The sequence below is a fragment of the Oncorhynchus clarkii genome, unplaced genomic scaffold, assembly GCF_045791955.1.
Source record: "Oncorhynchus clarkii lewisi isolate Uvic-CL-2024 unplaced genomic scaffold, UVic_Ocla_1.0 unplaced_contig_13062_pilon_pilon, whole genome shotgun sequence".
Classification (NCBI taxonomy): Eukaryota; Metazoa; Chordata; class Actinopteri; order Salmoniformes; family Salmonidae; genus Oncorhynchus; species Oncorhynchus clarkii.
Genome location: NW_027261140.1, coordinates 170510 through 193227, shown reverse-complemented (window position 1 = coordinate 193227; position 22718 = coordinate 170510). Strand labels below are relative to the sequence as shown.

General features: G+C 45.4%; 1 protein-coding gene across 1 annotated transcript in view; it reads left to right on the top strand.

Annotated features, from left to right (window-relative positions):
* The window catches only part of LOC139405203 (patatin-like phospholipase domain-containing protein 2), a 34371-nt gene extending 18352 nt beyond the window's left edge, over positions 1–16019 (top strand). The window contains exons 4-9 of the mRNA XM_071147632.1: positions 736–945; positions 1704–1764; positions 3029–3250; positions 5808–5940; positions 9725–9847; positions 15068–16019. Coding sequence (XP_071003733.1) covers positions 736–945; positions 1704–1764; positions 3029–3250; positions 5808–5940; positions 9725–9847; positions 15068–15449 — 1131 coding nt within the window. The 3' untranslated portion in view covers positions 15450–16019. The remainder of the gene's footprint in view (positions 1–735; positions 946–1703; positions 1765–3028; positions 3251–5807; positions 5941–9724; positions 9848–15067) is intronic.
* The last annotated feature ends 6699 nt before the right edge of the window (positions 16020–22718 follow it).

Sequence of the window (22718 nt, the reverse complement as noted above, 5' to 3'; positions counted from 1 at the left end):
GACAGAACTCGTCTCCTTCCTGAGCGGTATGACGGCTGCTTGGTCCCATGGTGTTTATACTTGCGTACTATTGTTTGTACAGATGAACGTGGTACCTTCAGGCGTTTGGAAATTGCTCCCAAAGATGAACCAGACTTGTGGATGTCTACAGTTTTTTTCCTAAGTTCTTGGCTGATTTCTTTTGATTTTCCCATGATGTCAAGCAAAGAGGCACTGAGTTTGAAGGTAGGCCTTGAAATACATCCACAGGTACACCTCCAATTGACTCAAATGATGTCAATTAGCCTATAAGAAGCTTCTAAAGCCATGACATCATTTTCTGGAATTTTCTGAGCTGTTTAAAGGCACAGTCAACTTAGGGTATGTAAACTTCTGACCCACTGGAATTACAGAGTGTCCCTCAATGTAGCAACGTTTTAACTGACTCAAAATGGTTTCTACTTTAGTTTAGTATCTCTTTGCCTGACTCTCTCTCTCTCTCTCTCCCCCTCCATCCCTCCCTCCCTCCCTCCCTCCCTCCCTCCATCCCTCCCTCCATCCTCCCCCCTCCACCCACTCCCTCCCCCCTCCTCCCCCTCCTTCCCTCTCTCCCTCCCTCCGTCCCACACTCCCTCCCTCCGTCCTCCCTCCCTCCCTCCCTCCCTCCCTCCCTCCCTCCCTCCCTCCCTCCCTCCCTTTCTCCTCCCTCCCTCCCTCCCTCCCTCCCTCCCTCCCTCCCTCCCTCCCCCCCTCCAGCGTTACGTGGACGGTGGTATCAGTGATAATCTGCCTCAGTATGAACTGAAGAATACCATCACTGTGTCTCCGTTCTCTGGAGAGAGTGACATCTGCCCTAGAGACCGATCCACCAACATGCATGAACTACGATTCACCAACACCTCCATCCAGTTTACACTCACCAACCTCTACAGAGTGTCCAGAGCTCTGTTTCCCCCTGAGCCACAGGTACACACACACACACACACACACACACACACACACACACACACACACACACACACACACATACACACACACACACACACACACACACACACACAGGTACTGTAGTAACTTACATTTATTCATATATACATGCATTTACATAATGTATTAATACTATGATAATACATTAATTTACATAATGTGCTAATGGTATGATAGAATATCTATTCACTTAATGTACTAATGATATGATAATATATGTATTTACATAATGTAATAGCAATAAGATAAGATGCTAATTTACATAATGTGCTAATGGTATGATAAAATATCTATTCACTTAATGTACTAATGATATGATAATATATGTATTTACATAATGTAATAGCAATAAGATAAGATGCTAATTTACATAATGTAATACTACTACTAATAATAATATGATACTGTTTTAATTGACATAATGTGCTAATGGTATGATAATATATGTATTTACATACTGTAATAATATACTAATTTACATAATGTAATAATATAATAATATATGCCATTCATTAGCCATTTTTATCCGAAGCGACAGTACATTGTGTGTTTGTTTTAGTATGTGTGGTGTGATCCGTGCATGAATTGAAACCCCGACGAGCTTAGCATTGCTACCACCACACATTCTTACCAACCCGAGCCACACAGGACATTACGTACTGTTATTTACAAGGTGTCCTACGGAGACAGACTCTCTGAATGAGGATATTTACTGTGTCTGTGTTTCTTTGTTTCAGGTTATGAAGACCATGTGTAAACAGGGATATAAAGACGCCCTTCACTTCCTGAAGAAGAACGGTAAGAGACCTTTCTTAGGCTTTGTATTTAATGCTTTAGTATACACTGATGACCAACCAGACAGACTGATGACCAACCAGACAGACCGATGACCAACCAGACCGATTGATGACCAACCAGACAGACCAATGACCAACAAGACAGACTGATGACCAACCAGACAAACTGATGACCAGCCAGACAGACTGATGACCAACCAGACAGACCGATGACCAACCAGACAGACTGACGACCAACCAGACAGACTGATGACCAACCAGACAGACCGGTGACCAACCAGACAGACTGATGACCAACCAGACAGACTGATGACCAACCAGACAGACCGATGACCAACCAGACAGACTGATGACCAACCAGACAGAACGACGACCAACCAGAGAGACCGATGACCAACCAAACAGACCGATGACCAACCAGACAGACTGATGACCAAGCAGACAGACTGATGACCAACCAGACAGACTGATGACCAACCAGACAGACTGATGACCAACCAGACAGACCGACGACCAACCAGACAGACTGATGACCAACCAGACAGACTGATGACCAACCAGACAGACTGATGACCAACCAGACAGACTGATACCCAAACCAGACAGACTGATGATCAACCAGACAGACCGACGACCAACCAGACAGACCGACGACCAACCAGACAGACCGATGACCAACCAGACAGACCGATGACCAACCAGACAGACCGATGACCAACCAGACAGACCGATGACCAACCAGACAGACCGATGACCAACCAGACAGACCGATGACCAACCAGACAGACCGATGACCAACCAGACAGACCGATGACCAACCAGACAGACCGATGACCAACCAGACAGACCGACGACCAACCAGACAGACCGACGACCAACCAGACAGACCGATGACCAACCAGACAGACCGATGACCAACCAGACAGACCGATGACCAACCAGACAGACCGATGACCAACCAGACAGACCGATGACCAACCAGACAGACCGATGACCAACCAGACAGACCGACGACCAACCAGACAGACCGACGACCAACCAGACAGACCGATGACCAACCAGACAGACTGATGACCAACCAGACAGACCGACGACCAACCAGACAGACCGACGACCAACCAGACAGACCGACGACCAACCAGACAGACTGATGACCAACCAGACAGACCGATGACCAACCAGACAGACCGATGACCAACCAGACAGACTGACGACCAACCAGACAGACTGCAGGTTCGTAACTGTGTTCTTTGTTGATGTTTCAGGACTACTGAATCAACCAGGACCCCACAGACCTCTGATAGCTGACGGCGAGGATGACGAAGATGACATCATGAACGAGGATGATGATGAGGAAGAGCATGAGGAGCATCATGTAGAGAACGAGATCAGACCCAGCGAGGATGGGGTAGTGGTAAACCCCTCCCAATCCAAATCCGCCATTGAGGATCACATCTTTGAACATCTGCCACCCAGACTACACAAAGGTAAGACTAAAGAACAGCAAGTTAATCCCAGTGAGCAAAATTGGTTGAAAAGATGTCTTTTCAAATAAAAATACGTATTTCAACATCTATTAAATATATTTTAAACATCTTTTACTTGCTAAATAAGGGGTATGAATCGTTGCCCATACATTTTAGAGGCCTACCTCAAGACCCATCTCCAGAACATAGTCTCAGAAAGGCACGAGACAACTGACAAATATCCAATCAACGAGACTGGACTTGAGAAAGGCCTTGTAAGTAAGCCTCGTCTGAGCCAGAACGGCCCATAGGGCAGGAGTCTATCTCCTGTTACTGTAGAGAGACAGCTTGATGTACAGGACACTAGTCTATCTCCTGTTTCTGTAGAGAGGCAGCTTGATGTACCAGAACGACCCATAGGGCAGGAGTCTATCTCCTGGTTCTGTAGAGAGGCAGCTTGATGTACCAGAACGTCCCATAGGGCAGGAGTCTATCTCCTGGTTCTGTAGAGAGGCAGCTTGATGTACCAGAACGTCCCATAGGGCAGGAGTCTATCTCCTGGTTCTGTAGAGAGGCAGCTTGATGTACCAGGACACCCCCTGGACAGGACACTAGTCTATCTCCTGTTACTGTAGTGAGACAGCTTGATGTACAGGACACCCCCTGGACAGGACACTAGTCTATCTCCTGTTTCTGTAGTGAGACAGCTTGATGTACCAGGACACCCCCTGGACAGGACACTAGTCTATCTCCTGTTTCTGTAGTGAGACAGATTGATGTACAGGACACCCCTTGGACAGGACACTAGTCTATCTCCTGTTTCTGTAGAGAGACAGCTTGATGTACAGGACACTAGTCTATCTCCTGTTACTGTAGAGAGACCGCTTGATGTACTGGACACTAGTCTATCTCCTGTTTCTGTAGAGAGACAGCTTGATGTACAGGACACCCCCTGGACAGGACACTAGTCTATCTCCTGTTTCTGTAGTGAGACAGCTTGATGTACAGGACACCCCCTGGACAGGACACTAGTCTATCTCCTGTTTCTGTAGTGAGACAGCTTGATGTACCAGGACACCCCCTGGACAGGACACTAGTCTATCTCCTGTTACTGTAGAGAGACAGCTTGACGCACCAGGACACTAGTCTCTCTCCTGTTTCTGTAGGGAGACAGCTTGATGTACCAGGACACTAGTCTTTCTCCTGTTTCTGTAGTGAGACAGCTTGATGTAGCAGGACACTAGTCTATCTCCTGTTACTGTAGTGAGACAGCTTGATGTACCAGGACACTAGTCTATCTCCTGTAGTGAGACAGCTTGATGTACCAGAACACTCCCTGGATAGGACACTAGTCTGTCTCCTGTTTCTGTAGTGAGACAGCTTGTTGTACCAGGACACCCCCTGGACAGGACACTAGTCTATCTCCTGTTTCTGTAGAGAGACAGCTTGATGTACAGGTCACCCCCTGGACAGGACACTAGTCCGTCTCCTGTTACTGTAGAGAGACAGCTTGATGTACCAGGACACTAGTCTATCTCCTGTTTCTGTAGGGAGACAGCTTGATGTACCAGGACACTAGTCTATCTCCTGTTTCTGTAGAGAGACAGCTTGATGTACCAGGACACTAGTCTGTCTCCTATTTCTGTAGGGAGACAGCTTGATGTACCAGGACATTAGTCTCTCTCCTGTTTCTGTAGAGAGACAGCTTGACGTACCAGGACACTAGTCTCTCTCCTGTTTCTGTAGGGAGACAGCTTTATGTACAGGACACTAGTCTATCTCTTGTTACTGTAGTGAGACAGCTTGATGTACAGGACACCCCCTGGACAGGACACTAGTCCATCTCCTGTTTCTGTAGTGAGACAGCAGATGTTTCAGTAGAAAGGCCTTGTGCTGAACAACTATATCCCCATGTAGCTCCAACGGATCCAGTGTGTAGTGCTGCTGACCTTTGGTACAGTGTGTTCTGCCCTGTATTCAGGAAATGTTTGAGTGAGGGAGTGTCTCTTCTCTCTGCTGCTCTCTGTAGGCAGAGTAAAGAACAGCACCTGCTAAATAAAAGCTATGTATTGTTCCCCATGCCTCCCACTGTATCTCTCTCTGTCACTCTCTATTCTTCTCTCAGTATCTCTCTCTGTCACTCTCTCTTCTTCTCTCAGTATCTCTCTCTGTTACTCTCTTCTCTCAGTATCTCTCTCTCTTATTCTCTCAGTATCTCCCTCTGTCACTCTCTCTTCTTCTCTCAGTATCTCTCTCTGTCACTCTCTCTTCTTCTCTCAGTATCTCCCTCTGTCACTCACTCTCTCTTCTTCTCTCTGTATCTCCCTCTGTAGCTCTCTCTTCTTGTCTCTATCTCCCTCTGTAGCTCTCTCTTATTGTCTCTGTAGTTCTCTAATCTTCTCTCTGTAACTCTCATGTATTAAGGTAATGTTTTCAGTGAGTGAATTGTTCTCTATCCTCTCTCTGTAACTCATGTATTTAGGTCATGTATTTAGTCAGTGATGTGTTCTCTCTGTCACTCTCTCTCTGTCACTCTCTCTGTCACTCTCTCGCTCTCTCTCTCTGTCTCTCTCTGTAGCTCTGGTTGAAGCCTGCAAGGAGAGATACAGTCTGGTCCAGTCGCTAAGCAACCTGCTGCCAGTCAGGATGGTGACGGCTATGATGCTTCCCTATACCCTTCCCCTGGAGTCTGCTCTGTCCATGACTGTTAGGTAGGACTAGACCCTATACCCTGGAGTCTGCTCTGTCCATGACTGTTAGGTAGGACTAGACCCTATACCCTCCCCTTGGAGTCTGTTCTGTCTATGACTGTTAGGTAGGACTAGACCCTATACCCTGGAGTCTGCTCTGTCCATAACTGTTAGGTAGGACTAGACCCTATACCCTCCCCTTGGAGTCTGCTCTGTCTATGACTGTTAGGTAGGACTAGACCCTATACCCTCCCCTGGAGTCTGCTCTGTCCATAACTGTTAGGTAGGACTAGACCCTATACCCTGGAGTCTGCTCTGTCCATGACTGTTAGGTAGGACTAGACCCTATACCCTGGAGTCTGCTCTGTCCATAACTGTTAGGTAGGACTAGACACTATACCCTCCCCTGGAGTCTGCTCTGTCCATGACTGTTAGGTAGGACTAGACCCTATACCCTCCCCTTGGAGTCTGCTCTGTCTATGACTGTTAGGTAGGACTAGACCCTATCCCTCCCCTTGGAGTCTGCTCTGTCTATGACTGTTAGGTAGGACTAGACCCTATACCCTCCCCTTGGAGTCTGCTCTGTCCATGACTGTTAGGTAGGACTAGACCCTATACCCTGGAGTCTGCTTTGTCCATAACTGTTAGGTAGGAATAGACCCTAGACCCTGGAGTCTGCTCTGTCCATGACTGTTAGGTAGGACTAGACCCTATACCCTCCCCTTGGAGTCTGCTCTGTCCATGACTGTTAGGTAGGACTAGACACTATACCCTGGAGTCTGCTCTGTCCATAACTGTTAGGTAGGACTAGACCCTAGACCCTGGAGTCTGCTCTATCCATGACTGTTAGGTAGGACTAGACCCTATACCCTCCCCTTGGAGTCTGCTCTGTCCATGACTGTTAGGTAAGACAAAGCTCTCTGCTCGTGTCGTTACAAACACACAGGACTACAAACACACAGGACTACAAACACACAGGACTACAAACACACAGGACTACAAACACACTGGACTACAAAGACACAGGACTACAAACACACTGGACTACAAACACACAGGACTACAAACACACAGGACTACAAACACACAGGACTACAAACACACTGGACTACAAACACACTGGACTACAAACACACAGGACTACAAACACACAGGACTACAAACACACAGGACTACAAACACACAGGACTACAAACACACTGGACTACAAACACACTGGACTACAAACACACTGGACTACAAACACACTGGACTACAAACACACTGGACTACAAACACACAGGACTACAAACACACAGGACTACAAACACACAGGACTACAAACACACTGGACTACAAACACACTGGACTACAAACACACTGGACTACAAACACACTGGACTACAAACAGGGATATAGTCCAGGCCCGATGGCTCTGTAGCCGCAGTGAACCGCTTACTTCTGTGTTGGGTCGGACCTGTTATAGTTCTGTACATGTAGCTGTGCACTTTCTCTATCTAGGCCTGTGTAGCAAGATAACTCTGTTTCAAATCTTCTGGACTTCCCCCTTCCCCTCAAAGATAAATATTCCATTGACTGGGTCAGGTTCATCATGTGACCAGTGACTGGGTCAGGTTCATCATGTGACCAGTGACTCGGTCAGGTTCATCATGTGACCAGTGACTGGGTCAGGTTTATCATGTGACCAGTGACTGGGTCAGGTTCATCATGTGACCAGTGACTGGGTCAGGTTCATCATGTGACCAGTGACTGGGTCAAGTTCATCATGTGACCTGTGAATGGGTCAGGTTCATCATGTGACCAGTGACTGGGTCAGGTTCATCATGTGACCTGTGAATGGGTCAGGTTCATCATGTGACCAGTGAATGGGTCAGGTTCATCATGTGACCTGTGACTGGGTCAGGTTCATCATGTGACCAGTGACTGGGTCAGGTTTATCATGTGACCAGTGACTGGGTCAGGTTCATCATGTGACCAGTGACTGGGTCAGGTTCATCATGTGACCTGTGACTGGATCAGGTTCATCATGTGACCAGTGAATGGGTCAGGTTCATCATGTGACCTGTGACTGGATCAGGTTAATCATGTGACCAGTGACTGGGTCAGGTTCATCATGTGACCTGTGACTGGATCAGGTTCATCATGTGACCAGTGAATGGGTCAGGTTCATCATGTGACCAGTGACTGGGTCAGGTTCATCATGTGACCTGTGACTGGATCAGGTTCATCATGTGACCAGTGACTGGATCAGGTTCATCATGTGACCTGTGACTGGATCAGGTTCATCATGTGACCAGTGACTGGGTCAGGTTCATCATGTGACCTGTGACTGGATCAGGTTCATCATGTGACCAGTGACTGGGTCAGGTTCATCATGTGACCTGTGACTGGATCAGGTTCATCATGTGACCAGTGAATGGGTCAGGTTCATCATGTGACCTGTGACTGGATCAGGTTAATCATGTGACCAGTGACTGGGTCAGGTTCATCATGTGACCTGTGACTGGATCAGGTTCATCATGTGACCAGTGAATGGGTCAGGTTCATCATGTGACCAGTGACTGGGTCAGGTTCATCATGTGACCTGTGACTGGATCAGGTTCATCATGTGACCAGTGACTGGATCAGTTTCATCATGTGACCTGTGACTGGATCAGGTTCATCATGTGACCTGTGACTGGATCAGGTTCATCATGTGACCAGTGACTGGATCAGGTTCATCATGTGACCTGTGACTGGATCAGGTTCATCATGTGACCAGTGACTGGGTCAGGTTCATCATGTGACCTGTGACTGGATCAGGTTCATCATGTGACCTGTGAATGGGTCAGGTTCATCATGTGACCTGTGTTAGGACAGCCAATATCAAACCATTGCAAAAAGTGTTGCTATATGTTTTTCTACAGTGTGCAGTAATGAATACCACCCTGACCATGCAGTGTTATTGACTATCATGACTATTGACATGTTGTTCTGTCTTCCTCTCCTAAACTGTTAGAGTAACAATAATATATTATATATTACTAATGTCCTGTCTCTCCTCCCAGACTGTTATATATTATATACTACTAATGTCCTGTCTCTCCTCCCAGACTGTTATATATTATATATTACTAATGTCCTGTCTCTCCTCCCAGACTGTTATATATTATTATATATTACTATTGTCCTGTCTCTCCTCCCAGACTGTTATATATATATTATATATTACTAATGTCCTGTCTCTCCTCCCAGACTGTTATATATATATTATATATTACTATTGTCCTGTCTCTCCTCCCAGACTGTTATAATATATTATATATTACTAATGTCCTGTCTCTCCTCCCAGACTGTTATATATTATATATTACTAATGTCCTGTCTCTCCTCCCAGACTGTTATAATATATTATATATTACTAATGTCCTGTCTCTCCTCCCAGACTGTTATAATATATTATATATTACTAATGTCCTGTCTCTCCTCCCAGACTGTTATAATATATTATATATTACTAATGTCCTGTCTCTCCTCCCAGACTGTTATATATTATATATTACTATTGTCCTGTCTCTCCTCCCAGACTGTTATAATATATTATATATTACTATTGTCCTGTCTCTCCTCCCAGACTGTTATAATATATTATATATTACTATTGTCCTGTCTCTCCTCCCAGACTGTTATAATATATTATATATTACTATTGTCCTGTCTCTCCTCCCAGACTGTTATAATATATTATATATTACTAATGTCCTGTCTCTCCTCCCAGACTGTTATAATATATTATATATTACTAATGTCCTGTCTCTCCTCCCAGACTGTTAGAATGGCTGCCTGATGTGCAGGAGGACGTGGGATGGATCGGAGAACAAACGATTAAGATGCTACAGTGTGCTGTGACACGGGCCACCAAGACTGTGTCCAACAGGGTCTCTGCAAAGTGAGATGCCAACCGCACGCACTCACACACACCACACGCACACACACCACACACACACACACTCTGACAGACCGACAGACCGACTCACAGTTTGTACACGTTTGTTCAAGTTAGTTTATTAGTCATATACACCTAATGTACACAGTGCAGTGAAATGCTTCCTTGTAGGTTAACCTCGCGACAACGTAGCAACAATAGAACAAGTCAGTAGCTAAGTGAATGTAGCAACAATAGAACACGTCAGTAGCTAAGTGAACGTAGCAACAATAGAACAAGTCAGTAGCTAAGTGAATGTAGCAACAATAGAACACGTCAGTAGCTAAGTGAACGTAGCAACAATAGAACAAGTCAGTAGCTAAGTGAATGTAGAAACAATAGAACAAGTCAGTAGCTAAGTGAATGTAGCAACAATAGAACAAGTCAGTAGCTAAGTGAATGCAGCAACAATAGAACACGTCAGTAGCTAAGTGAACGTAGCAACAATAGAACAAGTCAGTAGCTAAGTGAATGTAGCAACAATAGAACAAGTCAGTAGCTAAGTGAATGTAGAAACAATAGAACAAGTCAGTAGCTAAGTGAATGTAGCAACAATAGAACAAGTCAGTAGCTAAGTGAATGTAGCAACAATAGAACAAGTCAGTAGCTAAGTGAATGTAGAAACAATAGAACAAGTCAGTAGCTAAGTGAATGTAGCAACAATAGAACAAGTCAGTTGCTAAGTGAATGTAGAAACAATAGAACAAGTCAGTAGCTAAGTGAATAGCAACAATAGAACAAGTCAGTAGCTAAGTGAACGTAGCAACAATAGAACAAGTCAGTAGCTAAGTGAATAGCAACAATAGAACAAGTCAGTAGCTAAGTGAATGTAGCAACAATAGAACAAGTCAGTAGCTAAGTGAATGTAGAAACAATAGAACAAGTCAGTAGCTAAGTGAATAGCAACAATAGAACAAGTCAGTAGCTAAGTGAATGTAGCAACAATAGAACAAGTCAGTAGCTAAGTGAATAGCAACAATGGAACAAGTCAGTAGCTAAGTGAATAGCAACAATAGAACAAGTCAGTAGCTAAGTGAATAGCAACAATAGAACAAGTCAGTAGCTAAGTGAATGTAGCAACAATAGAACAAGTCTAAAATACACCAAAACAAGCGAAGAGGAGTGGGGTGGAGTGGGGTGGGGTGGGGTGAGGTGAGGTGAGGTGGGGTGGGGTGAGGTGGGGTGGAGTGGGGTGGGGTGAGGTGGGGTGGAGTGGGGTGGGGTGGGGTGGAGTGGGGTGGAAAAAACTAACTTTCTGTATGACCTCAAAATACTCTTCCGTGTCCCTCGTATCCCTCTAGGTTTTCCTACAGACACTTTATAATCCTCCATCAATCTAATGTATTTATAAAGCCCTACTTACATCAGCTGATGTCACAAAGTGCTGTACAGAAACCCAGCCTAAACCCCCAAACAGCAAGCAATGCAGGTGTAGAAGCATGGTGGCTAGGAAAAACTCCCTAGAAAGGCCAAAACCTAGGAAGAAACCTAGAGAGGAACCAGGCTATGAGGGGTGGCCAGTCCTCTTCTAGCTGTGCCGGGTGGAGATTATAACAGAACATGGACAAGATGTTCAAATGTTCATAAATGACTAGCAAGGTCAGATAATTATAATCACGGTAGTTGTCGAGGGTGCAACAGGTTGGCTTTTCATAGCCGATCATTCAGAGTATCTCTACCACTCCTGCTGTCTCTAGAGAGTTGAAAACAGCAGGTCTGGGACAGGTAGCACGTCCGGTGAACAGGTCAGGGTTCTATAGCCGCAGGCAGAACAGTTGAAGCTGGAGCAGCAGCACGACCAGGTGGACTGGGGAGAGCAAGGAGTCATCAGGCCAGGTAGTCTTGAGGCATGGTCCTAGGGCTCAGGTCCTCCGAGAGAGAGAAAGAAAGAGAGAAAGAGAGAGAGAATTAGAGAGAGCATACTTAAATTCACACAGGACACTGGATAAGACAGGAGAAATACGCCAGATATAACAGACTGACTCTAGCCCCCCGAACACATAAACTACTGCAGCATAAATACAGGAGGGGTCGGGAGACACTGTGGCCCCGTCCGACGATACCCCCGGACAGGGCCAAACAGGCAGGATATAACCCCACCCACTTTACCAAAGCACAGCCCCCACACCACTAGAGGGATATCTTCAACCACCAACTTACCATCCTGAGAGCGGGGCCGAGTATAGCCCACGAAGAGCTCCCCCACGGCACAAACCCGGGGGGGGGGGGGGGTGCCAAACCGGACAGGAAGATCAAGTCAGTGACTCAGCCCACTCAAGTGATGCACCCCTCCTAAGGACGGTATGAAAGAGCCCTTGTAAGCCAATGACTCAGCCCCTGTAATAGGGTTAGAAGCAGAGAATCCCAGTGGAAAAAGGGGAACCGGCCAGGCAGAGACAGCAAGGGCGGTTCATTGCTCCAGAGCCTTTCTGTTCACCTTCACACTCCTGGGCCAGACTACACTCAATCATATGACCCACTGAAGAGATGAGTCTTCAGTAAAGACTTAAAGGTTGAGACCGAGTCTGCGTCTCTCACATGGGTAGGCAGACCATTCTATAGAAATGGAGCTCTATAGGAGAAAGCCCTGCCTCCAGCTGTTTGCTTAGAAATTCTATGGACAGTAAGGAGGCCTGTGTCTTGTGACCGTAGCGTACATGTAGGTATGTACGGCAGGACCAAATCGTAAAGATAGGTAGAAGGAAGCCCATGTAATACTTTGTAGGTTAGCAGTAAAACCTTGAAATGATACCTAGTCTTAACAGGAAGCCAGTGTAGGGAGGCTAGCACTGGAGTAATATGATCAAATTTTGGGGTTCTACTCAGGATTCTAGCAGCTTTATTTAGCACTAACTGAAGTTTATTTAGTGCTTTATCCGGGTAGATGGAAAGTAGAGCATTGCAGTAGTCTAACTTAGAAGTAACAAAAGCATGGCTACATATTTCTGCCTAATTTTTGGACAGAAAGCTTCAGATTTTTGCAATGTTACGTAGATGGAAAAAAGCTGTCCTTGAAACAGTCTTGATATGTTCGTCAAAAGAGAGATGAGGGCCCAGAGTAACGCCGAGGTCCTTCACAGTTGTATTTGAGACGACTGTACAACCATCAAGATTAATTGTCAGACCCAACAGAAGATCTCTTTGTGTCTTGGGACCTAGAACTAGCATCTCTGTTTTGTCCGAGTTTAAAAGTAGAAAGTTTGCAGCCATCCACTTCCTTATGTCTGAAACACAGGCTTCTAGCGAGGGCAATTTTGGGGCTTCACCATGTTTCATTGAAATGTACAGCTGTGTGTCATCTGCATAGCAATGAAAGTTAACATTATGTTTCCGAATGACATCCCCAAGAGGTAAAATATATAGTGAAGACAATAGTGGTCCTAAAACGGAGCCTTGAGGAACACCGAAATGTACAGTTGATTTGTCAGATGACAAACCATCCACAGAGACAAACTGATATCTTTCCGACAGATAAGATCTAAACCAAGCCAGAACTTGTCCGTGTAGACCAATTTGGGTTTCCAATCTCTCCAAAAGAATGTGGTGATCGATGGTATCAAAAGTAGCACTAAGGTCTAGGAACACGAGGACAGATGCAGAGCCTCGGGTCTGACGCCATTAAAATGTCATTTACCAGCTTCACAAGTGCCGTCTCAGTGCTATGATGGGGTCTAAAACCAGACTGAAGCATTTCGTATACATTGTTTGTCTTCAGGAAGGAAGTGAGTTGCTGCGCAACATCTTTTTCAAAAACATTTGAGAGGAATGGGAGATTTGATAAAGGCCGATAGTTTTTAAAATATTTTCTGGGTCAAGGTTTGGCTTTTTTAAGAGAGGCTGCCACTTTTAGTGAGTTTGGTACACATCCGGTGGATAGAGAGCCATTTATTATGTTCAACATAGGAGGGCCAAGCACAGGAAGCAGCTCTTTCAGTAGTTTAGTTGGAATAGGGTCCAGTATGCAGCTTGAAGGTTTAGAGGCCATGATTATTTTCATCAATGTGTCAAGAGATACAGGATTAAAAAACTTGAGTGTCTCCGTTGATCCTAGGGCCTGGCAGTTCTGTGCAGACTCAGGACAACTGAGGTTTGGAGAAATATGCATATTTAAAGTGGAGTCCGTAATTTGCTTTCTAATTATCATGAGCTTTTCGTCAAAGAAGTTCACGAATTTATCACTGCTGAAGTGAAAGCCATCCTCTCAATACTGCTTTTTAGTTAGCTTTGCGACAGTATCAAAAATATTCTGTTCAATTAAGTTAGGATGATCGAGCAGCAGTGAGGGCTCTTCGATACTGCACGGTACTGTCTTTCCAAGCTCGTCGGAAGACTTCCAGTTTGGTGTGGCGCCATTTCCGTTCCAATGTTCTGGAAGCTTGCTTCAGAGCTCGGGTATTTTCTGTATACCAGGGAGCTAGTTTCTTATGACAAATGTTTTTAGGGGTGCGACTATATCTTGAGTATTGCTATGGTTACATGAAGTTCCACAGTTAGCTGGTTAACTGATTTTTGTCCTCTGATGTCCTTGGGTAGGTGGAGGGAGTCTGGAAGGGCATCAAGGAATCTTTGGGTTGTCTGAGAATTTATAGCATGACTTTTGATGTTCCTTGGTTGGGGTCTGAGCAGATTATTTGTTGCGATTGCACACGTAATAAAATGGTGGTCCGATAGTCCAGGATTATGAGAAAAAACATTAAGATCCCCAACATTTATTCCACCGGAGAAGTCTCGGTCCAGAGTATGACTGTGACAGTGAGTAGGTCCAGAGACATGGTCCGGAGACATGTTGGACAAAACCCACTGAGTCGATGATGGCTCCGAACGCCTTTTGGAGTGGGTGTGTGGACTTTTCCACGTGAATATTAGTCACCAAAAATTAGAATATTATCTGCTATGACTACAAAGTCCAATAGGAATTCAGGGAACTCAGTGAGGAACTATGTATATGGCCCAGGAGGCCTGGTAACAGTAGCTATAAACAGTGATTGAGTAGGCTGCATAGATTTCATGACTACAAGCTCAAAAGACAAAAACGCAGTCTTTTTTTGTTTTTGTAAATTTAAATTTGGTATCGTAAATGTTATGTCCATCGTATCCCTCTAGGTTTTCCTACAGACACTTTTCCACACTCTCATTTTAAGCCCGTATGCCCTCATAATGTATTGAGTCTCTCTCTCTCTCTAGGTTTTCCTACCAGTTGGAGCTGCGTCACTGCCAGTCCCTGCCTGCCCAGCTCATCCCTGCCAGCCTGCTCCCAAGATGGGTGAGTGGAGGCAGCTCCTCTATCCTGGATGTTATCAGTCGTTTGGACCAGTACCAGAGGCAGCTGCTGCCGGGCTTCTTCTGTGTTAACCTGGACCTCCAGGGTTCCTTCTACACCGGGGGTCCCACAGGAGGGAGCACAGTCCCAGGAGGGTCCACCAGAGCTGGGGAAGGAGGACCAGGACCAGCCCTGTCTCTTACATCCCCCATCATAAACCCAGAGGAGGTAGAGGGGATGGGGCTGATGATGAGGAGGCTCAGTGAAAACCACAACTCTACTGCGGCTCTTCCAGCCTCACTATAGTAATATAATGTATGCCATTCAGGAGACACTGAGGGCCCCCTGGGGGGGGGGGGGGGTGACCATTTAGTATTACAGACAGATTCTAATAAAAGCCAGGTAGACAGGTAGAACAGGTATAACAGCCAGGTAGACACCTTCAAATTAAAGGGACAGTACACCAACGTGTGTTGTCTCATCATCGATGACACAGTGCCTTGTTCGCTAACATTTGATTCACTCACCTGCCCATTGGGATGCCGAGGATACCCAGGAACCTACAAGGAGCCGCTGATCTGCATCGTGTCAATGTGACTTTTACAAAACATTAAAAAATATATTAAAGTCATTAAGATAATAAACAGTAAAAAGTCTTTACCGTTGACTGTTGATACCAAACATGTTCAAGGACTAGGGATGTTACCGATGAACCGGTTAGCCGGTTAGCCCGACCGAAAATACATTTCACCCGGGTCATGCTTATCGGTCTATAGGTTCATTTGAATAATTTTGTGGAATTAAAAGTGCCACGTGTGTATTTCCATTAGTAATCATGCATTTTATTTGTCACATACGCACAGCATACAGAGACTAGTTCGAGGAGATGAATACTACCTGTCAGACAGCGACAGAGTAGCTCCTGTAGGCTACTGTAGTGAAGCCTGCTGTTGGAAGCCCAGTCATTGGTCATCCCAGTCATTGGTCAGCCCAGTCATTGGTCATCCCAGTCATTGGTCAGCCCAGTCATTGGTCAGCCCAGTCATTGATCAGCCCAGTCATTGGTCATCCCAGTCATTGGTCAGCCCAGTCATTGATCAGCCCAGTCATTGGTCAGCCCAGTCATTAGTCATCCCAGTCATTGGTCATCCCAGTCATTGGTCAGCCCAGTCATTGGTCATCCCAGTCATTGGTCAGCCCAGTCATTGATCAGCCCAGTCATTGGTCAGCCCAGTCATTGGTCAGCCCAGTCATTGGTCAGCCCAGTCATTGATCAGCCCAGTCATTGGTCAGCCCAGTCATTGGTCAGCCCAGTCATTGGTCAGCCCAGTCATTGGTCATCCCAGTCATTGGTCATCCCAGTCATTGGTCAGCCCAGTCATTGGTCATCCCAGTCATTGGTCAGCCCAGTCATTGGTCATCCCAGTCATTGGTCAGCCCAGTCATTGATCAGCCCAGTCATTGGTCAGCCCAGTCATTGGTCAGCCCAGTCATTGGTCAGCCCAGTCATTGATCAGCCCAGTCATTGGTCAGCCCAGTCATTGATCAGCCCAGTCATTGGTCATCCCAGTCATTGGTCAGCCCAGTCATTGGTCATCCCAGTCATTGGTCAGCCCAGTCATTGATCAGCCCAGTCATTGGTCAGCCCAGTCATTGATCAGCCCAGTCATTGGTCAGCCCAGTCATTGATCAGCCCAGTCATTGGTCAGCCCAGTCATTGGTCAGCCCAGTCATTGGTCATCCCAGTCATTGGTCAGCCCAGTCATTGGTCAGCCCAGTCATTGGTCAGCCCAGTCATTGGTCAGCCCAGTCATTGCACAACAAATAACAATTCTAAATGCAACCGCTTGTTAAAAACTTGTGGCTATGATTAAAAAGGAATTATTTTTATTTCTCAATCTCAACTCATAAAGCGCCTCCCATTCGCCATTCAGATGCATAGGCTATAGTCATAGGCTATAGTCTGCCTACCAGCTGGAGACAGTATAATGTAATGTGAGCTGGAGACAGTATAATGTAATGTGGAGACAGTATAATGTAACGTGAGCTGGAGACAGTATAATGTAATGTGGAGACAGTATAATGTAATGTGGAGACAGTATAATGTAATGTGAGCTGGAGACAGTATAATGTAATGTGGAGACAGTATAATGTAACGTGAGCTGGAGACAGTATAATGTAATGTGGAGACAGTATAATGTAATGTGGAGACAGTATAATTGTTTGAAACCTGAACGTGTTACTTTACTTCAAATAATGAGGTGTGTCTTACCTTGCGTCTAAGTAGCCTTGCCAAAAATCATCCGTAGCAACATGGAATCAATTATTATATATAGACTTCCTCATGCCGTTAACTCCTGTTCTATTGGTTTTCATATCAACTTTCTTTCGTTGTCCAGAAGCCAAAGGCACCATCCTGGTCATATTATCAACCCATCCTGGTCATAGTATCAACCCATCCTGGTCCTATTATCAACCCATCCTGGTCCTATTATCAACCCATCCTGGTCATGTTATCAACCCATATTATCAACCCATCCTGGTCATATTATCAACCCATCCTGGTCATATTAACAACCCATCCTGGTCATATTAACAACCCATCCTGGTCATATTAACAACCCATCCTGGTCCTATTATCAACCCATCCTGGTCATATTATCAACCCATCCTGGTCCTATTATCAACCCATCCTGGTCATATTATCTACCCATCCTGGTCATATTATCAACCCATCCTGGTCATATTATCATCCCATCCTGGTCATATTATCATCCCATCCTGGTCATATTATCAACCCATCCTGGTCATATTAACAACCCAACATGGTCATATTATCAACCCATCCTGGTCATATTATCAACCCATACTGGTCATATTATCAACCCATCCTGGTCCTATTATCAACCCATCCTGGTCATATTATCAACCCATACTGGTCATATTATCAACCCATCCTGGTCATATTATCAACCCATACTGGTCATATTATCAACCCATCCTGGTCCTATTATCAACCCATCCTGGTCATATTATCAACCCATCCTGGTCATATTATCAACCCATACTGGTCATATTATCAACCCATCCTGGTCCTATTATCAACCCATTTTATCAACCCATCCTGGTCATATTATCAACCCATCCTGGTCATATTAACAACCCATCCTGGTCATATTAACAACCCATCCTGGTCATATTAACAACCCATCCTGGTCCTATTATCAACCCATCCTGGTCATATTATCAACCCATCCTGGTCCTATTATCAACCCATCCTGGTCATATTATCTACCCATCCTGGTCATATTATCAACCCATCCTGGTCATATTATCATCCCATCCTGGTCATATTATCATCCCATCCTGGTCATATTATCAACCCATCCTGGTCATATTAACAACCCAACATGGTCATATTATCAACCCATCCTGGTCATATTATCAACCCATACTGGTCATATTATCAACCCATCCTGGTCCTATTATCAACCCATCCTGGTCATATTATCAACCCATACTGGTCATATTATCAACCCATCCTGGTCATATTATCAACCCATACTGGTCATATTATCAACCCATCCTGGTCCTATTATCAACCCATCCTGGTCATATTATCAACCCATCCTGGTCATATTATCAACCCATACTGGTCATATTATCAACCCATCCTGGTCCTATTATCAACCCATTTTATCAACCCATCCTGGTCATATTATCAACCCATCCTGGTCATATTATCAACCCATTTTATCAACCCATCCTGGTCATATTATCAACCCATCCTGGTCATATTATCAACCCATACTGGTCATATTATCAACCCATCCTGGTCATATTATCAACCCATACTGGTCATATTATCAACCCATACTGGTCATATTATCAACCCATCCTGGTCATATTATCAACCCATCCTGGTTGTTGCTATTAGATTCCTCCTCTTTCTAAGTTACTAATGAAGATGTTCATGTCAGTCACATCTGGAGTCTCTCGCGTCAGGTTCTATTGGTTCTATTGATTGTGGTTCCCCAGTGAATTGCATTCTGGTAAATTAGGGTTTTATTATCTGTTTCATTCCAGGAGTTGTCCATTCAACATAGCCTTTTGACTGTAAGACGATAAGCATCTGGTCATGTATATACAGATATCTGATAGTATTTGCTGTTGATCACGTCATTTTACTTTTGGGAAAGTGTGTCAGTCCTTAAATGAGGGTCAGTGAGTCGGCAGCAAAATCTGATCTCATCTGATCTGATCTCTTCTGATCTGATCTATTTTCCACTGTGTCTTATCATTACCGTGTCCGTCATTGAATTGTACTACTTATTATTATTATTATTATTATTAGGGTGGCAGGTAGACTAGTGGTTAGAGCAGGTAGCTTAGTGGTTAGAGGAGGTAGACTAGTGGTTAGAGCAGGTAGCCTAGTGGTTAGAGGAGGTAGAGTAGTGGTTAGAGGAGGTAGCCTAGTGGTTAGAGGAGGTAGCCTAGTGGTTAGAGGAGGTAGCCTAGTGGTTAGAGGAGGTAGCCTAGTGGTTAGAGGAGGTAGCCTAGTGGTTAGAGGAGGTAGCCTAGTGGTTAGAGGAGGTAGTCTAGTGGTTAGAGGAGGTAGCCTAGTGGTTAGAGGAGGTAGCCTAGTGGTTAGAGGAGGTAGCCTAGTGGTTAGAGGAGGTAGTCTAGTGGTTAGAGGAGGTAGCCTAGTGGTTAGAGGAGGTAGCCTAGTGGTTAGAGGAGGTAGCCTAGTGGTTAGAGGAGGTAGCCTAGTGGTTAGAGGAGGTAGCCTAGTGGTTAGAGGAGGTAGTCTAGTGGTTAGAGGAGGTAGCCTAGTGGTTAGAGGAGGTAGTCTAGTGGTTAGAGGAGGTAGCCTAGTGGTTAGAGGAGGTAGTCTAGTGGTTAGAGGAGGTAGCCTAGTGGTTAGAGGAGGTAGCCTAGTGGTTAGAGGAGGTAGCCTAGTGGTTAGAGGAGGTAGCCTAGTGGTTAGAGGAGGTAGTCTAGTGGTTAGAGGAGGTAGCCTAGTGGTTAGAGGAGGTAGCCTAGTGGTTAGAGGAGGTAGTCTAGTGGTTAGAGGAGGTAGCCTAGTGGTTAGAGGAGGTAGCCTAGTGGTTAGAGGAGGTAGCCTAGTGGTTAGAGGAGGTAGCCTAGTGGTTAGAGGAGGTAGCCTAGTGGTTAGAGGAGGTAGTCTAGTGGTTAGAGGAGGTAGCCTAGTGGTTAGAGGAGGTAGTCTAGTGGTTAGAGGAGGTAGCCTAGTGGTTAGAGGAGGTAGTCTAGTGGTTAGAGGAGGTAGCCTAGTGGTTAGAGGAGGTAGCCTAGTGGTTAGAGGAGATAGCCTAGTGGTTAGAGGAGGTAGCCTAGTGGTTAGAGAGGAGGTAGCCTAGTGGTTAGAGAGGAGGTAGCCTAGTGGTTAGAGGAGGTAGTCTAGTGGTTAGAGCAGGTAGCCTAGGGGTTAGAGCAGGTAGCCTAGTGGTTAGAGCAGGTAGCCTAGTGGTTAGAGAGGCAGGTAGCCTAGGGGTTAGAGAGGCAGGTAGCCTAGTGGTTAGAGAGGCAGGTAGCCTAGTGGTTAGAGAGGCAGGTAGCCTAGTGGTTAGAGCAGGTAGCCTAGTGGTTAGAGCAGGTAGCCTAGTGGTTAGAGCAGGTAGCCTAGTGGTTAGAGCAGGTAGCCTAGTGGTTAGAGGAGGTAGCCTAGTGGTTAGAGGAGGTAGCCTAGTGGTTAGAGCAGGTAGCCTAGTGGTTAGAGGAGGTAGCCTAGTGGTTAGAGCAGGTAGACTAGTGGTTAGAGGAGGTAGCCTAGTGGTTAGAGGCAGGAAGTCTAGTGGTTAGAGCAGGTAGCCTAGTGGTTAGAGAGGCAGGTAGCCTAGTGGTTAGAGGAGGCAGGTAGCCTAGTGGTTAGAGGAGGCAGGTAGCCTAGTGGTTAGAGCAGGTAGCCTAGTGGTTAGAGGAGGCAGGTAGCCTAGTGGTTAGAGAGGCAGGTAGCCTAGTGGTTAGAGGAGGCAGGTAGCCTAGTGGTTAGAGGGGCAGGTAGCCTAGTGGTTAGAGGAGGCAGGTAGCCTAGTGGTTAGAGGAGGCAGGTAGCCTAGTGGTTAGAGGAGGCAGGTAGCCTAGTGGTTAGAGTGTTGGACTTGTAACCAAAAGGTTGCAAGATCAAATTCCCAAGCTGATAAGGTACAAATCTGTTGTTCTGCCCCTGTTCCTAGGCTGTCATTGTAAAAAGGAATTTATTCTTAACTGACTTGCCTAGTTAATATGATCTAAAGTCAATAAGATGACAAAGGAGGGATATCCCTCTTACTTATTTCTATTGAGTCATGATGATGACCACATCACCTGTTTAAGCCCTCTGCCTTTACTTGGAGCTGAAAATAAATGGGCCAGTCACGAAGATGACCCTACTTTGATGTGACTCAAACTGAACGTTCTAGATTAGAACAGGAGTTATGCTTTGTGATTATATTACATTACTTCTATGGCCAGTTTCCCAGACACAGATTAATTTAGCCCGGAACTTTATTTTTTTTTGTTATTTTTAAGTATTTCAATTGAGATGAGTTAGTCCAGAACTCACGTTACATTACTAAATCTAACTGAGGAACCAACCCGACTGTTTCTGCTATTGCTACATTAAAATAAATTAAAAATAAATATATATTCTTCAAATCAAATCAAATTTTATTTATATAGCCCTTCGTACATCAGCTGATATCTCAAAGTGCTGTACAGAAACCCAGCCTAAAACCCCAAACAGCAAGGTGGCTAGGAAAAACAATCAACCATGAACACACACACACAGGCTGAACACAGGAACACACATGCAGGCGGAACACAGGCTGAACACACAGGCTGAACACAGGAACACAGGAACACAGGCTGAACACAGGAACACAGGCTGAACACAGGAACACAGGAACACAGGCTGAACACAGGAACACAGGAACACAGGCTGAACACAGGAACACAGGAACACAGGCTGAACACAGGAACACAGGCTGAACACAGGCTGAACACAGGAACACAGGCTGAACACAGGAACACAGGAACACAGGCTGAACACAGGAACACAGGCTGAACACAGGAACACAGGAACACAGGCTGAACACAGGAACACAGGCTGAACACAGGCTGAACACAGTCTCTACTCAAACACAGAACTGTGTTCAGCAGGGCACACCGACGCAAAACTGTTTCCAAACGGACAACGAAAACAAACAAGCATGTCTTATTGGACATTTAGAGGAGGCAGGTAGCCTAGTGGTTAGAGAGGCAGGTAGCCTAGTGGTTAGAGGAGGCAGGTAGCCTAGTGGTTAGAGGGGCAGGTAGCCTAGTGGTTAGAGGAGGCAGGTAGCCTAGTGGTTAGAGGAGGCAGGTAGCCTAGTGGTTAGAGGAGGCAGGTAGCCTAGTGGTTAGAGTGTTGGACTTGTAACCAAAAGGTTGCAAGATCAAATTCCCAAGCTGATAAGGTACAAATCTGTTGTTCTGCCCCTGTTCCTAGGCTGTCATTGTAAAAAGGAATTTATTCTTAACTGACTTGCCTAGTTAATATGATCTAAAGTCAATAAGATGACAAAGGAGGGATAT